Source organism: Aedes albopictus, chromosome 1 (genome assembly GCF_035046485.1).
Source record: "Aedes albopictus strain Foshan chromosome 1, AalbF5, whole genome shotgun sequence".
Lineage (NCBI taxonomy): Eukaryota > Metazoa > Arthropoda > Insecta > Diptera > Culicidae > Aedes > Aedes albopictus.
In genome coordinates this window covers 14,355,807-14,378,691 of record NC_085136.1, presented here as the reverse complement: position 1 = coordinate 14,378,691, position 22,885 = coordinate 14,355,807, and the positions used below count along the sequence as shown (strand labels likewise).

General features: G+C 37.6%; 1 protein-coding gene across 2 annotated transcripts; it reads left to right on the top strand.

Annotated features, from left to right (window-relative positions):
* The first annotated feature begins 11,655 nt into the window (after nucleotides 1-11,655).
* On the top strand, nucleotides 11,656-14,461 carry LOC109431137 (paired box protein Pax-6). Of its 2 annotated transcripts, none has more exons than XM_019707331.3 (5): nucleotides 11,656-12,919; nucleotides 13,142-13,594; nucleotides 13,656-13,875; nucleotides 13,936-14,076; nucleotides 14,172-14,461. In XM_019707331.3, exons 1-5 carry the CDS (start codon nucleotides 12,800-12,802, stop codon nucleotides 14,276-14,278), a joined length of 1,041 nt encoding a protein of 346 aa, XP_019562876.3. In that variant the 5' UTR covers nucleotides 11,656-12,799; the 3' UTR covers nucleotides 14,279-14,461. The 2 variants fall into 2 exon arrangements, with proteins under 2 accessions (XP_019562876.3, XP_019562877.3); XM_019707332.3 differs by having other exon boundaries at nucleotides 12,697-12,919; nucleotides 14,175-14,449.
* Nucleotides 14,462-22,885: the final 8,424 nt, after the last annotated feature.

The window sequence follows — 22,885 nt, the reverse complement described above, 5'->3', positions numbered from 1 at the left end:
TGTTGGTTCTAAGTTTCAATAGATGAGTCAAGAGGCACCATTTGGATGATATATTCCTCCTAACATAGGTACTTTCGGGTCACGCTTGCTTTAGACAGTATCTACACCATTTCGGTCATGCCACTAAGGGACTTCGGGTGGCCATAAATCGAAAATCGACTTAATTCAATTTGAGATTTAGGTTCGGTAGTTGAAAGTAGACCACTTGGACCAGTAAACCCCAGAATATTAGTTTGCTAATCCCTATACTTATCAAGATATTGGCAGCTGAATGGGACCATCGGCAGTTTTTGGTAAAATGTTTGCATATCTTCGGCTTAAATGAAAAATGTTGAACTTTTAAAGTAGTTTCTAAAAGCTTACTTATAAATCTTCCGAATGAAACATCAGACGTAGGAAAGTTAATTGTTAAACTATTAACCCTCTAATTCCCAGACAATTTTTTTTTTTTTTTTTTTTTTTTTTTTTTTTTTTTTTTTTTTTTTTTTTTCGCGTTCTTGTTCTGTGACGTTCCCGTGATAGTATCACCGACGCTTTATCATCCGGAGTGATTTGCGTTGTCTACAGGACTGTATGCTGCACGTTTCGTGATCGGTAGTGCTTTTGATGCAGGGTCGTGTGCGATCAGTTCCTGCATCGTGTTTGAAGGCTGCCAGCCTAAAAAGAAAAAAAGGGGTTTTCATCACTCGCTGTTGGTAAACCGTTTGGTGTTATGCCACCCAGAAATTAACTTCGAATGGAAGATGCCATGGGTTTTGTGGTATCAAGTGATTCGCAGACTTTTGTGTTGGATGTTGGGTCAATAGTGAAATGACTAGTGGTATTTTTGGAGATTTCGATAGGGCAGTGATTTCGAGTTAGTGCAAAGATGCCGTGCGCGAGTTTTGGTTTGGCCGAATCGGATGCGTCTTCTCATAGTGACGTATCTACGTGCAGGAGTTATGGATGGATCCGGTCATCAACAATGGGCCACGGGACATCGAAAGTTTCATTCCTCAAGTGGAATGAATTAACAAAATTCGGTGAGAACGTTTCATGCTTCATTTCTCATTTTAACATCCATTTATACAACAAAATACCTTATTTCACATATCTAAATCTCGGAGCGTTTGGTACGGTATGTCCACGCATCCTTCTTCCCCTGTAGATTCGAGAAGTGATTCGATTTAAAATGAAAGTTCATTGAAATCGAATCATTTCAAAGAATCATCTTTGCGGTAAACGCTGCGCAGTAGGCCTGGCCGCTTTGATGATTGTGTCATATCTTCGATATGCTGCAATCATCAATATTGACAAGAAAAATAATCGGGCGTAATCTAACCCGATTATTTTCCAGGATGCTTTCTTGTACTGGCTGCGCATGTGTTAGATTAGATTAGATTAGATTAGATTAGAAACTATTAACCCTCTAATTCCCAAATTTTTGTTTTAGATCTAAATATCATTTTTCGTCATCTAAAATCGATATAAACATGTTTTGGAAGATGATTCTTTTTAATTCTCGATTTTGTTAATTTCAGTTTTTGATTTTTCTAATTTTTATTTTTGAACATCCCCACACTTTTATATTTTTCCTGGAAGCCTATTTGGGGTACGGGTTTTTTAGATGAAAACATTTTGAGATTTTATGATTATTGTTGAAATATTTTTATTTTAAATTTTTTCCATAGAAAATTTTATTTTCCGTGTAATTTTAAGGGAAATAATTTTAGAGTGTTTTCGATTCACTTAAACTATTAAACTAGGGTAGAATGATTTGAAAAAATTGAAAATATGTTAATTGTTGCGATTCAATACAAAATAAACAATGGCTTTTAAAAGATGACTAAAACATCATTTTTTCAATGATTTTTAAAAAATGTAAATACACTTTAAAATACACCAAAAAACCATTTTGAGATATACATAACAGTCCTAAATATCAGCCAAAAATATAAAAAGTTTGATTTTCCACGAAACAAAAATTACAAAAATGCTCAAACTATACCCCGTCTAAAAGCGGGGTTGGGTATTAGAGGGTTAAATGATGCCACTTTAAAATATTCAAATTTTCCCCATATAAAAAAAGTTTCGCAAAGTTTCGCTGCGGGACTACTTCTATGTCTTTGTTTAGGATTTCTGGGAGACATTAAAATCAAATTTGGCTGCTACTAGCTGCTATTCTGCAATTCCAATCAAGTTATCGGCGATGATTGAGATATCGCAATATGAAATCACTCTATTGGTTATTAACACTCCAAATACCGTGATAGGAAAAAAGTGGGAACTAAAAGTTTGAACAGCTCGTTCTCAGCCGTCTGTGATCCGATTGAATTTTTTTTAGGGATCTTCTACCCAACTCTTCTACTTTTATGTTTTGCAAAAAAAATATTTTTAGGAATGCTCATTTTTTCCCCGGACTAGCGTGAATAAGGAACGTTTTTTTTTTAATCGTAATTTTTTATTTGCATCCCAAATTTTAGTTTTGGCCACGAAAAATGACTAGAAATCGGTATATTTGATAAAAAAGGAATACTGTAGAGGTAGTATACGATTTGCGTAGCTATCTTGAACATCCCTAGCTACAAATGCACTCGATTCCCGACCAGCAAGTATTCTTATGCTCTAGATAAGCATCCTAGAAGATTCGAGTCTTCAGCAAAGTGTTTTATATTGATTGGTACTACACTTTCACGTATTCTATATTGATCTAGATCTGCTGTAATTGATCTAGATAAGTTTATTTATATGTATGACTCTCTAGAATACTCAAAATGCATCCTAGAAAGTTGCAGTCTTCGGCAAAGTTATTTCAATTGGTTAGAACTTCACATTGACGTCTTCAGTTTTGATCTAGATCTGCTTCAATTGATCTAGATAAGTTTTATTTTTCTATATGATTTTCTAGAATCCTCTAAAAGCATCCAATAGAGTTGCAGTCTTCGGCAAAGTTCTCTGGATTGGTTAATACTTCACTTTTTCGTCTGTAGTTTTGACCTAGATCTGCTGTTATTTATCTAGATAAGTTTTATTTTTTTACATGATTTTGTGAAGTTCTAGCTATGCATCCTAGAAGGTTGCAGTCTTCGGCAAAGTTCTCTGCGTTGATTAGTACTTCACTTTTACCTCAGTTTTTATCTTCTCTTGACTAAGGATATTCTGCCAAAATAAATTTAAAATAAAAACTCGTCACTACGTACACAAAACTACAAATAAACCCAAATTTAGGTTATTTTTACGCAACTTCACACCTCCCTGGAATCACCCAAAAATTCTTCAAACGGCGATAGTCTTTGCTTGATGGCGGAAAAAAATCACCCGGTTGTAAATTATGTTCACCCATGTAGAGAATTCTAGATAAAAATTTTGAAAAATAATACTTATCTAGATAAAATACAGCAGATCTAGATCAAAACCGATGAGGTAAAAGTGTAGTACTTCACATAACCCTATCAAGTTGTAGTACCAACGCAGAGAACCTTGCCTAAGACTGCATAGCTAGAACTCTAGAAAGTCATGTAAAAAACTAAAACTTATCTAGATAAATTACAGCAGATCTAGGTCAAAACTGAAGACGTCAAAGTGAAGTTCTTACCAATCCTTATTTGTTCTCCTATTGAGCAGCTAGCTCCGGGCTCCACCGGTTCCGTGTGTCCAAACCCGGTTTGGTCGTATAATGACATGACATAGTGTTTATTGAAAAAGAACTGTTGTAATAGCCGTACATGTCAACGACTGGGTTTCATGACAGTTTCGACCGCCCATAATACCCGTCAAAGTGTCACAATGTCTATGGGTCTCCCGAGAATATGGTTAATAAAGTAACGTTTCACAGTGTTGCGAAAATGACTGCTCTTACAAGTGTAGAGCAGCAGGGGGCTTTCAAGGCATTTAAAGGCGCTATAAGGGACGTTTGGTAGTAGTGTCCGGGCGTGCCTTGAACCGTTAAAGGAAGTTTCATGGATTTTCACCGGGGTTTCAAGGCGTACCAAAGCTTCTGAAGACGTTTGAAGGAGTTTCCTCGGAAACAGGAACCCCTTGGAACGTCTATGAAACCCCTGGAACGCTTGGAACCCCCTCCAGTACACCACTGGAAAGCCTCTGGAATGTCCCTGACGCCCCTTTGAATGCCTCTGAATCACCCCCAAATAAATTGATGAATTCATGAATGAATCTGGAGCAACATTTGAAAAGGATCTAACAGGTCGTCTTCACGAAAATGCTCCATAATGCTTAACAATGAAACCAACGGAAGAGGGATATCAGCCATTTTTGGTGGTGCTATTAGTTTGTGTGAATAAGTTGATGTGCGAAGCCATTGTTTACCAACATTGATAGGCCCTTTCAAACATTATTGATCTAGCAAACATAAAATTGCATCTTAAAATATTGATAAATGCTCCATAACTATTGTGAAACTGTATCATATAAAGTATGAGATGATTCATAGCAAATTTAATATTCTCCATAGACTAGGATATTATCATAATTTAAATTCGATCATTCAGTACTGCTCCACATTGCATTACTTTTGTGGTGCAGCAGTTAGTCAAGGAGAATTTTCAATTTTGCAGTTCATATGTTCTATGGTGCAGTTTGATAATATGTAGTTATGGAGCATTTATCAATATTATATGGTGCAATTCTTGATCTTCAGAGATTTTTCTGTAGTAATCTTTTCGCAATTTGTATTAAAACTTCTTTTAAGAATTCCTCCAGAGGTATATACAGGAGACCTACCAAAGATCCCGTTGAAAAATCCTCCAGGAATGCCTCGGAAATATATTGAAGGGTTTCTTCAATAATTCCACCAGTACTTTTATATGTAACTTCAGCAGATGTTTTGAAAGGATTCCTTCCAAAATTCATCCACGAACTTCTCCAGAAACCTCTCCAGCATTTCTGCCTTTGTCGTACACTAAGTGTACTGGAGAGGCTATATGTTTGTTCACTCCAAAAATGATTTTTTGATAGAAGTTCCGGAGGGTCGAGTCACATATATACAGGTACACCTATCAATTCAGCTCGACGAATTGAGGTGATGTCTGTTTGTGTGCATGTGTGTATGTGTGTGTGTATGTGGACAAAAAAACTCACATCACTTTTTGGCAGTAGACCTCAACTGATTTTGATGACTTATTGTTTAATTCGACGCGGAATCTGGCCCAATTGTTTTCTATTGAAAATGGTTCGGATCAGCCCAGCCGTTCCGGAGTTATGACCATTTAAGTATTCCGGACCGGTAACCCAGGAAGGGGCCAGATATGAAAATGCTACAAACCTATACATTCGGCATATCGAACCGCAGTATTTTCGATAACCTGATGAAACGTTAGCAGAAAAATAGTCTCAGACCATCTCTGAACCGATAGTGTTCCGTTACCGGTTCCAGGTGTCCCACCGGAAGAGGCCAAATATAAAAGTGAACCAAACCCATGCACGCGACGCATCAAATCGCGATAACTTTTCGATAACCAGTTGAGCGGTTACCTGGAAAAATAGTCTCAGAGCATACTCGAATCAGTAGTGTTCCGCAACCGGTTCCGAGTGTCCCGCCGGAAGTGGCCAAATATAAAAGCGAATCTAACCCATGCGTTCGGCACTTCAAACTGTGGCATTTTTTTAAATCTGATAAACGGTAAGGAAAATAGTCTCAGACCATATTTGAACCGGTAGTGTTCTGGAACCGGATACGGGTATCCCGCCGGAAGTGGCCAAATACAAAATCGAACCAAACCCATCAAACCGCGGCATTTTCAATGACCTGATGAACGGTAGGCACAGAGAACAGACATCCAAGTCCAGTTCTGAAGCTGTGTAAGGAATTTAACGGCCATTTGAAATCGGCAACACAAGTGGCAACAGCGTGGCGCTGCAATCGGTTAATTTCCCATACTAATTTAATTCACCACTTGAAATGTTTCAATTCACCACTGACTGTGGCAATATGGTGTTTGGCGGCGTTAGGGTGTATTGGTTTGCAACCTTACTCAAGTGAAGATTCAAATCCTTACACAACATTCTGAATGAAATTTGTTCTAGCCTGGATGTCTGTTCTCTGTGCGGTAGGTAAGCAGGAAAATAGTCTAAAACCATATTTGAATCAGTAGTGTTCCGCAACCGGTTCCGGGTGTCCCGCCGGAAGTGGCCAAATATAAATGTGGACCAATCCTTTACTTTCGGCACTTCAAACTGTGGCATTTTTTTTAATCTGATAAACGGTAAGCAGAAAAATAGTCTCAGACCATATCTGAGCCGGTAGGGCTCCGGAACCGGTTGCGGGTGTCCCGCCGGAAGTGGCCAAATATAAAAAAGATCCAAACCCATGCATGCGGTACATCAAATCACGGCTTTTTCGATAATCTAATGAACGGTTAGCAAGAAAATAGGCACAAACCACATGAGTTAATACCGATAGTGTTTCCTCTCCAGCCGGAAGCGCCAAATGTAAAAAGAAGCAAACCCATACATGCGATACATCAAATTGCGGCGTTTTCGACAAGCTAATGAACAGATGACAATAAAATAGTCACAGTTCATATTTAGGACAACCGGTAGTATCGTGGAATCGGTTCCGGGTATCCCGCCGAAAGTGATCAATCGTAACAGTGAATCAAACCCATGCATATGACACATCAAATAAAGGCTTTTTTGATAACCTAATGGACGGTAAGCAGGAAATTTGTCAAGGATCATATTTGAACCAGTAGTGTTTCAGAACCGGTTAGCAAGAAAACGGGAAAGAAACAGACGACTTTAGAGACTACCGATAGTTTTGCGGAACCTGCGTTCGATGCATCGTCGGAATTTCGAAAGGTAACCAAATCAATGCAAGTGATAAATATATGTGAAGCAGCAAAACTAAAGGATCTCATCAAATCACATCGTTTCAGATTCCTGAGGCGTAAATATACAGAAGGATGGGCCATCGTTGTATAGGACAGTTAAAATTGAATCGCATCAAAATTTTGGACTCTACCCCATTTGGCATAATGCCATTTGGCATAAGACAATTTGGCATAATTCCATTTGGCATTATGCCAACTAACATAATGTACATTGGTAACAATGTGCATAGTATTTGTTATGCCAAATGGCCTTTATGCCAAATGACTTCATATGTACAACAGAGATGGTTATATTTGCGGTTTAGGGGAAGATGATATAGATCGATGATATTTGAATTACCTTATGACAACTAAGTTGCCGGGTCATTAATTGGCTCGGTAGATTAGTTGGTAAAGCACATGTCTAGCGAATAAGGGTCGCGTGTTCAAATCTCACCTGAGCTGTGGATTTTTTTCCCAAATTAACCAATAATTTACCCATCTGTACATATGTACGTTGAGATAAATGTAATACAGCCCAAAGTGTGCAGAAAATACTGTGTTGAAGACTGCAAAGAGATCTGTGATTCTGAATGAAGTGATATCCTAGCTTGTAATTATCGTCTTGATATTGATCAGCTTTTAGTAATAGTGAAGGTCTTAAACAGTCAACTGAGTGGTCTGATATTTCTTAGCTCAGTCTATACGTCGAACATAACTTCGGGCGTCAACGGAAACATTATGAGTACATATTCGATGAGAAAGGCACTATCACCATTAGGTCTGGTTTTTTTTTTCTAGAAATTACATGCAGAGTTCCTCCAGAAAATTCTCACGATATTTTCTTTTTCTATGAACTTAGGAGTTTTTTTAGGTAATTTCATTTTTCAGGCATTTATCCAGAAATTTTCCAAGAGTTACCCTCTTCCAGTGTTTTTTTAATGCAATTTCTGAAGAAACTTCTGAAAAATCCCTGGAGGAGTGTCTGAAACAATCTGAAGGAATCTCCGAAGGAATCCCAGGAGATATTTCTAACGGTACAGCAAGGATAAATCTTTGTTGGCATTTCTGCAGGACCCTGAAGGAAATTCTCAAAAAAATCTTTAGAAGAATCTCTATAGAATTTTTTTGTAGATTTGTTTTATAGGAAAACATCCATGGAAGAACTTTTTAAGAAGTCCCTGGCAAAAAGTCCCAAAGAAATTCCTAAAAATTGAGCTTTTTTATGCATGAAATAAAAAATTATACGTTATTTTCTGTGGCCATTTTTTTTTCAAGTCATTCTGACGTATTTGTATCCAAAGACGTATTTGTAGTTTTCCATATGTTTCTTTCACAATTTGAGGCATATTAGAAATTGTAATAATGCTACACGATCATTCATCGTATCATTGAACTTCCGATCAAAAGTTCGGGATCACCCCCACAAAAAAAAAATGCATTTTCAAACATGATCTAGGTGATTTTTTATATCAAAAATATTTATATATAAACTTAACCTAAAGTTGTAACATTTTGAACTGCTTTTTACCGAAATTATCTAAAAAAATCTTGAAAAAAGGTATTTAGTAAATTATCTCTTGATGTCATCGACCAAGAGTTTGGGGTCACTTTAGTAAAACATGGAAAAGTGATTTGTTGATATATTTATCATCTTTCATTCAATTTTAATATCGGACGCAAATTGGCAGAGATATGGAACTAAAAAAAGATCTGTTTTTGAGGGGGTGAAAACCAAACTTTTAATTGGGAGTGTATATCAAAAGTCCCAGCGTTGTCTGTCTATCTGTCCGTAACGCTTAGAAACGTGCCATTGAAATGTTCCACCAGAACAATATCGAACTTAAAAAAAATGAGAACTTTCTGGAAGTTATTGAGCTTTTCAGAAATAACAATAAGTAGAAACACATTCTGGTATGTTGTGGAACATCGAAATTCTTAAAACTTCCAAGAACTTTATAGGAGTCACTGAAAGTTTGAGAAAAACAAGAAGAACGTTCTGGAATGTTCTGGACGATTACACTTCTTAAACTTTCGGGAACTCCAGAAGTTTGTGGTCGCTTCCGAACACACTTAAATTCAGAAATTTATCTCGGTAAACGGTTTGCCGAGAATCCAACAGCTGTTATCTCGGTAAAATATTTACTGATTCCCGGTAAAATTTTTACCGAGATTCCGGTAAACCATTACCGGGTCTCGGTGAACTTTGCCGAGATCTCGGTAAAAAATTGGATTACCGAGATATCGGCAAAGTTTTAATGACATCTCGGAAAAACTTTTACCGAGATTCAGTGAAAATATTTACCGGATTCTCGGCTGTTGGATTCTCGGCAATCCGTTTACTGAGGTCGGTGATTTTATTTAAGTGTGAAGGAAGAAAAAATCGTTTGCAGTAATATGAAACACCCAAATTCGAAATTGCTATTGCAATAAGCTTCAGGGATGACCATAATTTGAACCCGTCACCCTCAGCATGGTTAAGCTTAATACCCGCGAATTTACCTCCAAACATTTATGGTGACTGAAGAGAAATGAAAAATTTCCAGTTCCTAAGAAGCTTCAGGAAACTTCTTTCCATTTCATGGATTAGAACTCTATAACCACAGACAAACAGACGTAACACTACGAACATTTTTCGATTCAAATCATAGTCCCGAAAACCTGTTCGCCCAATACTAAAAGGACTGAGTGTGGCCGACCATGAACTAGGTGGCGGTAGTGCGCAAACGTCAAACTCGAACAAAAATTATGCGAGCGCCACGGGTGGGCAGTTGGCCAACTATCAAATCTTTAAATAGACCGTTATTTCGGTGTACGATGGGAAATGTCAGAGTGTTACGTCTGTTTGTCTGTGCTATAACAGTCATTGACGCGTCAAGCAATGGTGTGTACTTGGAAGTATACTTTCTGGCGTTTTTCATTTCTAAAATTTTCTTTCATTCAATGCACAAGAACCCTACATCAGTGGTATACAATCAAAAAGTGGATACATGATAGTATACCTTCTAGCGCTTCTGATGAGTCCAATGCTGGGTGAAATGTTTCGCATATTTACAATGGCTTCCGAGAAAGCTTCTGGAAATTGTTATTCCAGAAGCGGAGATTCCAAGGATCTCCTTAAAAGATGAAAATTTTCTAAATTTTAATTAGGAAAACCAAAAACGCCATAGGGGGACATGAAATAAATCCCGGAGTTATCTATCTATCCTAACGTCATGCTTTGCAAAGTTTCACTGAAATATTTCACGTATAGTGGTATGGTGGGGAAAGCATTGTATGCTTTTCTGGAATACTCTACGAAGAAATGAATTTGCTTTTTTTCATAATTGGAGGGAATTTTTCGGAACTTTGCAAAAACGGCGAAAAGAAGATATTCTAGAAAATATTTCGAATGACTGAAGAGGCGTATTTCAGAACTTTCCACAATAAAATAAATGTTCGTAAACTTTTTCTTTTGAATAAGCAGAAATTTCTGAAATTTTCTTGAGAGAAGAGGAGAGAGAAGAAGATAAAGATTCGCATGATTTAGGTTTATCCTAGAACATTATCAGATAAATAAAGAACTTTTACCAAATATATTCGAAAATATATGATTCAATATTTTGAAGCTTTCTGTTTCAAATTCGAAGTAATTTTAGGAACATTCCTGTGAGAACTAGAAGGTGATATCAAAGACTCATGAACATTTACGAACATTCTTCGTAGGAATTAAACCAATAATAATCATGCTGGAGTATTTTCCACAAATAATAGCACATTTATAAATTATCTGTTTAGAAGACGGATAAATTTCTGAAACCTCACCGAAAACTAGCAGAGCGGGTATGTAGTAGGATATTTTAGAACACTTCAGAGAAATGAATAAGGTTTCTGAATTATGTTGGCCAAAATGTTTAGGATAAGCAACTTAGTTTTCTCTCATAAAACCGTTCAACAAGCTGTAACTTTTCATAGAGTACATCGGAAATTTTCAAACTTTAACTGTTTTTCGCCCGGTTATATGTGCATCATTGGTACAAATTTGAGCTCGATTGGTTAATCTTTCGCGAAGCTAGAACCGGTCTCTTTGTACACTGTTTTTTAGACAACCATTTTTGAACTGTCATATCTCCGAAACCAGTGAATCGAATTTAACGAAATTTTCAGCATTTAGGGTTTGGGACCATTTGACCAGGAGCACCTATTTTGGGAACTTGCTGCTATAACTCAGTCAATTTCAAACCGATTGACTTGAATTTTTGCACATGACTAGATACTGCGCGTGCGTATCTGATCGTGTTTCAAAAATCAAGCTAATCGGTTCAAAATTCACAGAGTTATAGCAGCAAGTGCCCAAAATAGGTTCTTCTGCCCAAGTGGTCCTAGACCTATTAAGGACAAAAGTCTTAAAATCCCGCTTCAACAGTGCATCAGAACTTCAGACGCACAAATCTCAAGAAGCAAGCTTCAAACAACAGTAAATTGCTCACTTGTAATAAGCTTAAAATAAAAATATCAGGTGCGCTGGTTTTGTTTATGAAGATATTTGTGCCCTCGAAATCGTGAGTAGGTCCCAAAGTCGGCCATTTTGGGATTCTAACAAGTCTGTCCTTAACAAAAAGTATTCAAAAGTGTAAAAACATAATTGTGAAATAACCAAAAATGAACAGAAAAGACATAAACAAATGAGCATAAATTGTAGATTTACCGAATTTACCGAAAAAATTTTTTTGCTAAATATTCAAGACTAGTTCAACATCCGAGAGATGATTGGTTAAAATCCAACAGCCAATTCCATCTCAACCTGTCACGGGCATCTTTCACTGAATCACTCTACGCATCCTCCCTCTGTATCTTTGTATCACATCACCCTTCCCCCTCCCCCACACATCAGCCATTGTCATGGCAGCAGCATCACAATGCGTCCGATTCTTCTCGCTTGCTGCGATGGAGCGCAAAAATCAATACTAGACCAGCCGCGGCCGGATGGTCCTGCAAGATCATTGTTCCACCGAAAATCCGCCATTGTTGTTGGGCGGTTACACTCTACTTAGGAGAGTTTGCCAGGAATTATTTATAGATAGATAGTATCAGAATCGTCATAGAATGAAATGTTTGTCATATTTTTTTTTTCGGATGTGCGATTGAGGGAAATTCGTACGGGGGCCGAAATGTATAGCAATAGTGTTTGTATATACGAGAATTGATAGTATCGATTTGTTTTAATTCAAAACTACAGGGCAGCATTTTCAGAATCACAATGAAACTATATTTCTTTCTTTTCTTGAGTTCTGGTTGCATTCAGTCAAATTTACATTCAGGGGTGTTTATATTCGACCGAATGGAATGAAACGGATTAAACTAAATAGGAACTAAAAATCTAATTGCAAATTATTGTCTCCCTTCTCGTTTTTCTCGTTTCGTTCGCACTGCACCACACACCATCCAAGCAAACCGAGAAGAGATGCGATGATGGCTTCTTCTTGGTTTGGCTGTGCATGGCTTGCTGCGCGTTTCGACCCTCCTAAAAGAGTAGGGAGAAAAATTTTCACCGTCCACCGAGGGACGGGATTTTGCAATCGCAAATGTCCACTAAACCTGCCTGGGAATCCACTGATTTCTATGCACTTTGGTCGCCTCGGGTCCGCATCTACGGTTTGCACCACTTTTTTTCCGTTCACTAGCACTGGGATTTTCTATTCCGGAGGTAAAACCCTTTTTCGCTTCTCAACTCGGGTCCGGGACAGCTTCCGTCTTTCTGGCTTGTCGCCTCGCACACTCGATTCGGTTTGACGATGGGGACTGGAGAAAAAATTTCACTTGCTCTTCTTCGGTCGTCCGTCGCCCTTTTCTTTGTGGTATCTTCTTTCTCGGCCTTGCGGCGCTCGTGAAATGCGCCGGGTGGTGCAATCGCAGTAGGCCATAGAAAACACTGTGGGAGGGAGCGGGATGGACGGATGGTTTGAGTGAGAAGAAAGGATTGCAATCTGTCAGTGGAACAGTGAGCATGTGCCATGCGTTACACATGCGCTGGGCTACTGCGATCGTGGGAGGTGGAGAAGCGCGCCTGCAAACATTTCGCTTGTGGTACTCCTGGAGGTAGGCAGCACATTGGCAGCTCGCTTTTGCACAAGGTAGGTGGCACGTGTTTGGAATCAATTTATGGCTGTAATTTTCCAAATTTTACATGAAAAAGAATGTACTTTCGATGCAGATTGTTTGCAAGAATGATTGGATCATGATTGCATGTGATTTCCACGATTGTACATGAATTCTATCCACCTTTCTTGAAAAATCGATTTGCTCGTTCAACCGTTAATAATTTGAAAATTTTCTGTCGCGTGTCTATTGCGTAGAATCTAAAAGAGATGTTGTGCGAATCATACGTTCTTTCGCAGCAAACAATGCAAATCCAGAGTAACATCCAGAGCGTCAATTCTATCTTCGGTTGCAACGCGTCCGGCCACAGCGGCATTAACCAGCTGGGGGGTGTCTACGTCAATGGGCGTCCCCTGCCGGACTCGACGCGCCAGAAGATCGTCGAACTGGCCCACTCCGGGGCCCGGCCGTGCGACATCTCACGCATTCTGCAGGTTTCCAATGGGTGCGTCAGTAAGATCCTCGGACGGTACTACGAAACGGGCTCGATCAAACCGAGGGCCATCGGAGGGAGCAAACCGCGGGTCGCTACGGCCTCCGTGGTCTCCAAGATCTCCGACTACAAGGCCGAGTGTCCGAGTATTTTCGCCTGGGAGATCCGCGATAGACTACTTTCCGAAGGCGTCTGCAATAATGATAACATTCCGAGCGTAAGATCTTTTGAAAAGTCTTAGCAATTCAACGCCTACTAGATTGTCATGTTTTCAACAGGTATCATCGATCAACCGAGTACTGCGCAATCTGGCGTCCAACAAGGAAACTTCTACCCCAAGCAATGATACAGTTTACGAAAAGATCAAACTATTTAACAATACCAGTGGCCACTGGACTTGGTGTCAGAACATCGGAGGAGGCCAGTTTAACTTCTCATCGCACCCCATTTCTCATCTATCACTGAAGAGTCCGACGGACGCTCAACAACCGAAACCAGGTAGGCCATGCATTTCAATTTCCTAACTCACCTTTAAATCCATTACTCTTATTATCCTAGCAACCCACGGCTTGGAGGAGATGAGCGACAAGTACTCCTCCGAGGACGACGAAGACTCCGAGCTGCGGCTGAAGCTCAAGCGCAAACTGCAACGCAACCGGACTTCGTTCACCAACGAACAGATCGAAAACTTGGAACGAGGTAACTAGGCCAATTTCGAGTCCCCCCGGCGGCGGATGGCGGATGGAACTTACTTGTTTTAACTTACGACTTCACGCTTTCCTTTTCCCACCAAGCAGAATTCGAGCGGACCCACTATCCGGACGTGTTTGCGCGGGAACGGCTTTCGGAGCGGATCCAGCTGCCGGAAGCCAGGATACAGGTAACTGCGATGGTTTGGTAATCAGGTAAATGACAAATTTCGAATTTTTATTATGGCAAACTGGCAAACTTCTACGATTTACATGTTTTTGGGATGTTACTAGATTTGCGGAAGGGCATTTTTCTATTTCTTCCATGTTTAGGTAAAAGAGGTTAATCAATCGTGTCTTTTCGCGACAAAGAAGGCTGTGATGGAATGACCCTGAAATGACGACTCACAAGTAACGAGCAAGGTAAACATTTCAGAATAAAATATTTTTGAAAAAAAAAAAATACGTTATAAAATTATTTATGAGAACTTCTCCAAAATCCTAGAATGTATCCCTGTCCTCGCATTTCTTTTAAAAACTCTCCTAGAATTTCTCTAGGAATTTTCTTTGGGATTTCTTCAGGAGATTCTCAATATTTTTGCAAAAGATTCTTCTAGAAATTAGTCCACGGGTTTCTTTAGAAGTTTCTTCAGTTATTTTTCTAGAAATACATTAAGAAATTCCCTTTTCTTAAGTATTCCTCCAGAGGTTTCTCCAGGAGTTTATCCACAGATTCTAGCAGAAATGCTGATATTTCCGCAGAAGTTCATACAGGTATTCCTTCATATTTTTTGCCGGGATATTTTCAGAAATTTATCCGGCATTTTTCCATAAATTCCTCTGAAAATTCTCAAAATTTTTCCAAAAGTTCTTTCAAGATCTGAAGTCATCGAGAGATTGCTTCATCAATTACTTTTAGGATATGTTTTAATCTTTCTTCAGAGATTATGGCAGAAATTTTTCCAGCGATTTTTCAGAAATATCTCTCTTAGGCACTACTTTAGAGATTTTTGTACGAGAATTTTTTCTGAGAATTTCTCCAGAGGCAGCTCTTCTAGAGATTCATTCAGAAAACCCTCCGGAAATTTGATCGGAAATTTATTCAGAGATTTATGTATGGGTTCCTCCACTAGCTATGTCTGTAAAAATTGAAAAATTTCAGCACATTTATCTCAGGATTCCTCCAGAAACTTCTCCAAGGGTTCCTTCAAAAATTTCCTTCTGGAATTTTCCTACCAATTCCTCATTATTTTTTTAGGAATTACACAAAAAGGTTTCTGAGAAGTTCCTCCATGAACCTTCAGGATTCCTTCAAGAATATCCCTGGAATTGGTTCAGATATTGTTAGCGGATCATCAGAAATATTTCCAGGAATGTCTTCAGAGATCTCTGCCGAATTTGTTTTGATATTGCTCCAGAGATTTTCCTGCGTTTTTTTAAGAAATTGCACAGAATTTACAGAAGAATTCTTTTAACAATACTTGAAGACATTTCGAAGTAATTTCTGAGAATCATCTCGAGAAATCTCTCTTGGAGAACTCTTGGAGATACCTTTGAAAACTCCTAGGAGAAATTCTTAAAAATTTTCTGGAGGAATTCCTGGATAAAAATTCCTGAAACAATTTCTCAAATTACCTGTGAAGTAATTCCTAGATGAATGCCTAGGATAAAACATAAGCAAATACATAAAGAAACACCTTGAGATACAGGGGGTGGCCAAAATGTTTGGGATAGGCAACTTTTTTTCTCCCACAAAAAAGTTCAACATGCTGTAACTTTTCATAGAGTGCATCGAAAAATCTCAAATTTTGACTGTTTATCAACCTGTTATATGTGCATCATTGGTACAAATTTGGGCTCGATTGAATAATTTTTCGCGAAGTTAGAACCGTTCGGGTAAAACACTATTTTTTAGAGAACTCATATTTGAGCTGTCATATCTCGGAAACCAGTGAACCGAATTGAATGAATTTTTTAACGTTTATCAACAATATATTGATACTTAATACAACGATATAAAATGTAACATTTTCTCACGGCGAATTAAGTTATACCGGGTTGAAATGTTTACTCATATAGAGGAAAATAAGTCAAATTTACAAAACCACACAAAAATTACTAAATGTGTTCTTCCTTTATTCTAAATAGGTTCCACTATATCTGATTAAAGATAACTTGAAAACAGAAGTGGAAAATCTTTGGACATCAACACTATAATTTATTGACATTGACTTAAAAAAAATACATTTTTTCGAGAAAAATCCAAAAAGTGTCAATCTATGATAACTTTTTTCAAAGTTCAAAAAGTATTTATGTTTTAATATTTTGTGAAGCATTTGTATATTGTTAGTGTACGTTCAAAATTTCATTCAATTCGGTTTACTGGTTTCCGAGATATGACAGCTCAAAAATGAGATGTCTAAAAAATAGTGTTTTACTCGAAAGGTTCTAACTTTGCGAAAGAATAATCAATCGAGCCCAAATTTGTACCAATGATGCACATATAATAGGTTGACAAACAGTCAAAATATGAGATTTTTTGATGCACTCTATGAAAAGTTATAGCATGTTGAACTTTTTTGTGAGAGAAAAAAAGTTGCCTATCCCAAACATTTTGGCCATCCCCTGTACCTTGAGATTCTTTTAAAAAATATGACTTCTGGAGTAACTCTGCAAGTCATTCAAAAGAAAAAATGCTTTTGAAATTTCTGAAGGGGTCCTTGGAAATAATTCTTTTAGGAATTTCTTAAGAAATCCCTTAAAAAATGTAGGCACAAATCGCAGGCAAAGGTACTAGTAGGGAGTTTCTTGAAGAAATTCCTCAATAAATTTCTGGGGAATTCCTGCAGGATTTTCTGACGGAATCCTTGAAAAAACTCCTGGTTGAGGGAATTCTCAGAAAACTTTCTGGTACAATTTCTGAAGGGATCTGTACACAAACCCCTAAACTAATAGGTGGAGAAATTTCTAAATGAAATCCTGCAGAAACATAACACAAACCTGAAAGGATTCTGTGCGCACCGGCGGTACTGAAGAGAAGAAACAAAAAACATTTTTTGAAGAAATCTTTGGAATAGTACCTGTAAGAACTGGAGAACTTTTTGCAGGTTTTCTTAAAATAATTTCTTGAAAAATTCTTTGAAAAATGCCAAGTAATAGATTCTGGAGTAGTTTCTGCAGGAATTGTTGAGAGAATCTTTGAAAAAATCTGAAATAATCCCTGAAGGAAGGTTCGAATAAACTCAAAGCAATGCCTGGCGGAACACCTGAAGGGACTTTTGGAGAAACCCCCGGAGAAGCTTTCCAAATAATCTCTTGTGAAATTTCTAGAGGGATTTTCAAAAAAATCTCAGAATTTATGGAACCTATGGAGAAAATCAAAAAATATTTTTCGAATAAGTTTACTTCAAAAATTCTCAATTTCCAAAGTAATTTCTGAAAGAAAATTTGTGAAAAGATTGTACCTTTTAACCCTATGAAGCCGGAATTTTTCCAAGCGTTATTATGGAGTTTTTTTCTACGTTTTTCTGTAGTTTTGGTGGTCAATAGCATTAAAACGGTAGAATATTATGCAGAATATGTTTTCTGAAAATCCTAGGTCATCCAAACTGTTCTTGAGTTTAGATCCTTAGGACTACGGGTGTAACGGTAACTTCTTTCATTAAAAGCTACGATTTGTAATCTATCATGTCCAGTAAGTATCCTGAAAGTTACAGTGGTTATTTTTATCAACTAAACTTCATTACAGTAAGGAAGCCCATAATATCCGAAAACTATATAACGACGCTTATTGTTCCTCTAACTGCTTTGGTAAGTACAGTGGATTATGTAACACTACTTAACCTGACCTAAAGCTATGGTCTCCGGAGTAGTGTTGTTGACCTGGAATATCTGAAAACTACCTTGAAATGACTTATGATATGCCAGGATGATTTCAGATTACAGTTTTAGGTTCATTGTGAGAATAACTACTGTTACTATCAAGAGCTAAACTTCAGGATAGTTTGGACGACCCTCAATGTCTCAATTGTTCATAATAAATATAGTAGACTTCAGGTTGGTCCAGTCACCACGAGTGATTATGAAACGTTACTCAGTATGTCGAATATAGCTGATGTTACGAGTGTAGACCTGAAGTGAAGTTCTGAACTCAAAGATAATTTGGCTGACCTGGAACAATCCCATAGTGTCTCTAAATGACATTCGAGATTTCAAGAGCTTCGCGAATCCCAGCAGATGATGCAATACTATTATTTATGACGAAAACACATAATGTTATTCATGTAGATATGAAGGACTTCATAATAGAACAGTTTGGACGACCCTGAACAGATACGGATACTGTTACGAGTGTAGACCTGAAGTCCTGAACTCCAAGGTAGTTTGGCTGACCTGGAATAACCCTGTAGTGTCTCTAAATGACATTGTAGATGTCAAGAGCTTTACAGATCCCAGCAGGTTATGCAATACTATTATTTGTGGCGAAAATACATAAAATTATTCTTGTAGATTTGAAGGACTTCACTATAGGACAGTTTGGAACATTTAGAACATCCCAGAATATAAACACCTTTTGATATTTTTGACGAAGGCTAAATGAATACATATAAACGTAACCCACATCCAGTTCAGCTTTTAAAACAACTGGTGTGTCAATTATTTCGTTTTTTTTTTCAAAGTTCAGGATGTTCTAGGTTATCAATGAAGTCCCAAATACGAATATTCTAATTTTTACCTCATAGAGGACTCATTTTGCCACAACTTTGCCGAAGACAGTATTCTGTTTTATCGAATAAGTGAATTTATACAGCCGTTTCTATGTTGGGGTCATATATGACCCCTCCGGCTCTAAAGGGTTAGTGTTTCTGCTTTTATTACTGAGTGCTTGAAAAACAATCCTGAATAAAGTGAAACTGAACTATCATTATGCATCGGATCACACAGATCGAACAATTATCAAATATTTGGTTCACTCATGCTGTAAATCAAGTACAGGTCGGACTCGATAAACCGGAGTCGGGTTCTGAAGCTTCCTAAACATATATCTAGTGAACAGAATGCTGTACTAAGCTGAAATTTTGACTGATCACTAATCAAAGTTGACTTTTAATGTTTAAGTACACTGATAGTTGAAGCTTAGGCTCCCATGCCCCACAGCCAGATAACTGGGTTTAGCAGACTAAGCATTATATGTGGCAACACTATAAGCGACATGATGGAACTTTTCCGAGCGTGCTAAGTGTTGTTAGTCCACTAATGTAGCTGCATTTAGTGGGAGATGAGCAGGGATGCCAGATGATTTTTTGAAAAATCCGTATGGCTATTTCCAAAAATCTGTATCCCATACAAATTTTGGGTGAAAAATCTGTATCCCATACAAACATAAAATAGCTCCTCTAGCTAAAAAATCTGTATTTCATATAAAACGAAATCTGTACGGATGCTCAAAAATCTGTATATTACTGATAAATCTGTACATATGGCATCCCTGTGATGAGGTACAACTAACCATTATTGTAGCACTTAAAAATACCAAATATACTACGGCTTGAACCAATAATAAAAGGTCGTTCGAAGCGTGCATACGTGTGTCCTTTTGGGGCGAGTTTTCACAAAATGACACACAAATGATTGCACTGATTAAGTTTGTTAAATTTTGTCTATACAAGCTTTCATAGCTTGAATAGTTCTTCAAATAATGGAATATCTCATGTCAAGGTCCAGGTATCGGCTAATTGCATTAAGAGTTGAAGCTTAGGCTCTCATATGTCCCACCAGCAAGATAACTGACCTTAGCAAACTAAGTATTATATGTGGCAGCACTGTAAGCGATAAAATGGAACTTTTCCGAGCGCGCTAAGTGTTATTATTCCACTAATGTAGCTGCATTAAGAGGGTGACGAGATAATAAAGTAACTTCAGATCGTGCTTAACCATTGTTGTAGCATTTGGAGACATTTGATGGGCTGCACCTTTATGCATTTGTGTTAAATTTCACTCCAGACTTGGAGAGTGAACTTCTTTTTGAAGACTCTATAAAGGGTCCAAATGCAAAAGATGTTTCTGGAAGTTAATTAGCGTAATCAAAGGTAGAAATAATTTAATTAGAATATCAGACTGTTCTACAATCACACTGTGTATATTATATTCCGCAAGCATTCGCAATACAAATATTCAAAGATTTACAGATTTACAGACCCATACTTCAAAATAAATTGGGGACCGTTTATACGCCAGTGGAGACCCAATTAGCAACACATAAATACTCATAATATTATGAGGTGGAACGGACCTTGGAACGGACACAATCGTGAAAGGATTATACCGATAGAGTGAAGAGAAACAAGAGTAAAGCCTGTAGACCTTGAAGGTCCTAATTCCAGAATAGTTTGGAAAGCCTGGAATAACCTATTAATGAATGTACCAAAAGCATTATAGTTGTGCAACTGAGTCTCCATCGGCAGTACAGCCTACATTCCACGAACATGATCATTTTTCAAGCATGATACAGTATGTAGAAAGATATTGTAACCCAAACTTCAAAATGTTTTGGAGGCCATTTGCATTCCACAGAATGTCCAAATACCAGAATATCGAGTTTCTCGTAGCATTGTGAGGTCTAATGGGCATCAACGTGACTTAATTTTCATGAACAGTATGAACACAAATGATAATAGATCCAGTAGATCTTAAGAAAGCGAATTCCAGAATTGTTTGGATGACCCAATTCACGTACCATGAGTTTTCTAGGGGTGCTTTGAGACTTTTTGAGTGCTGTGAACTATATTCTGTGATCATTTATCGTGTATAAAATTTAGTTTGGAAAGTAAGATTTGTGACTCAAACTTCGGAGTGCTTTGGACGGAGGCCTTAAATCGAGGGGCGATTCACTGTTCTGCGTTACTGAATTGAAAATACACGAATGAAAATAATACACAAAAATACATCAATACACGATAAATTCAAAACTGAATTAAAAATACGCCAAATTCGAAAAAAATACACAAAAATGCATCAATACACGGTAAATTCGAAATTGAATTAAAATAAGTCACATTCGATAAAATCTAATCTAATCTAATCTAATCTAATCTAACACATACGCAGCCAGTACAAGAAAGCATCCTGGAAAATAATCGGGTTAGATTACGCCCGATTATTTTTCTTGTCAGTATTGATGCTTGCAGCATATCAGAGATATGACACAAGCGTCAAAGCGGCCAGGCCTACTGCGTAGCGTTTACCGCAAAGATGACCCGTTGAAATGTTTCGAATTCATTGCATTTTAGTTCAACTTCGAATCACTTCATGAATCTACAGGGGAGGAAGGATGCGTGGACATACCGTACCAAACGCTCCGATATATAATAAATATTATTGTTGTATATATATAATAATGAGAATAAAAAGGTTTAACAAGTATCATGAAACATTCTCACCAAATTTGAATAATGCATCGTTGGATCAGCTTAGGGGGGTGGATTTCTCTGCTTCAGTGATGTCCAGTTGCTTGAGGATTGGTTTCATTTGTGTGTGTAGTTTCATTTCGGGTCGAAAAATTCACCACTTTTGATCCAAATAGCACTTTGGAGCAGTCTGCATTGGTTCCCGAAATTCTCTTGGTGGAAACCGTGTTTTCACAATTACCACAAAATTAACCCACATTTTACAAAAAAAAAAAAAAAAAAAAAAATGCAGCTGGTAGTCCAGTACTTCATACTACAAATTCCAAGCGAAGCTGGTGGCATAGTACGAAACGTCTCAACAACAGAATACAATTACAACCCGGCACTTAGGTGTTTAAAATTACGGAACTTGCAGTTTCGCGTGCGGCGGACATATGAGCACTCAAATTTCCAATTAATTTTTCACACAAAGAAAAACCACAACGGGAACGTCGAACAATTTCCCGAAGGAACCGTATACAGCACTCCACATTTTTTTTGAGTTGGTATCGGGAAAACTAAGAAGGTTGTTGCATGCATGCTTCGTTTTTGGATGACAAAATTCGCGTAAAATAAGAATATCTTGGTTATCATTCAATACAATATCCAAAAACTTAAATAAATTTCAATTTGTTTACAAACATAAGCACCAAATGCAAAATGCTTAAACCGATTTAAAATACACATTTATTCCGAAAATACTCAATAATTGCATCAATACATATCAATTCTATTTTAATCGCAAAAGTGCAAAAAAATACACCAATACAAAAAATACATCTTAATACGCCATAAATACACAAATTCGATTTTCAATACACGGGACTGAATCGAAAATACATAAGTGAATCGCCCCTCGCCTTAAATAGCTTCGACTTCGAAACTTCGACAGACTTTGATGGGAAGTGATACATTGTATGCAAGGATCAGTCAAAACTATTGATGATTAGCAAAACGATGAAATTTGAGCAAAACCATGCAGAGTTTTTAAAAAAGAATACAAAAATGCCATGTATTTTCGGCTACCAGCAAAAGGGTGGTGTGTACAAAGGAGGGGGTACCATACATTTCTTAGTACAACTAATCCCTTGACTGTAAAAACGACTCCAGGGTAAAATGTTAAAAAAACAAAGAAGATATTGCATTTCTACCAAAAGAATATCGTCCCGGGTGTTTTACGGGTTAAAACTATGCATTTCAACGAAAATTCATTGGGCTCGATGTTAATCAGATCTATTTTTCCGATGGATCATTGATTCAAAGTTGATACAGTAGACGTTCGATCGCTGCAAATGGTTTAACTGCAATGCTTTTTAACTGCAAGTCCGGTAAGTGCAACAAATTTGCAGTTATCGCACCTCTATTCGTCAAAAC

What these genes read in the sequence shown, in the direction of transcription:
- LOC109431137 (XM_019707331.3), top strand. Translation starts at nt 12,800, where the DNA reads ATGCGTTACACATGCGCTGGGCTACTGCGATCGTGGGAGGTGGAGAAG. An exon ending in ATAATGATAACATTCCGAGC is followed by an intron (nt 13,595 to 13,655) that starts GTAAGATCTTTT and finishes TGTTTTCAACAG; the next exon opens with GTATCATCGATCAACCGAGT. An exon ending in GATCGAAAACTTGGAACGAG is followed by an intron (nt 14,077 to 14,171) that starts GTAACTAGGCCA and finishes TTTCCCACCAAG; the next exon opens with CAGAATTCGAGCGGACCCAC.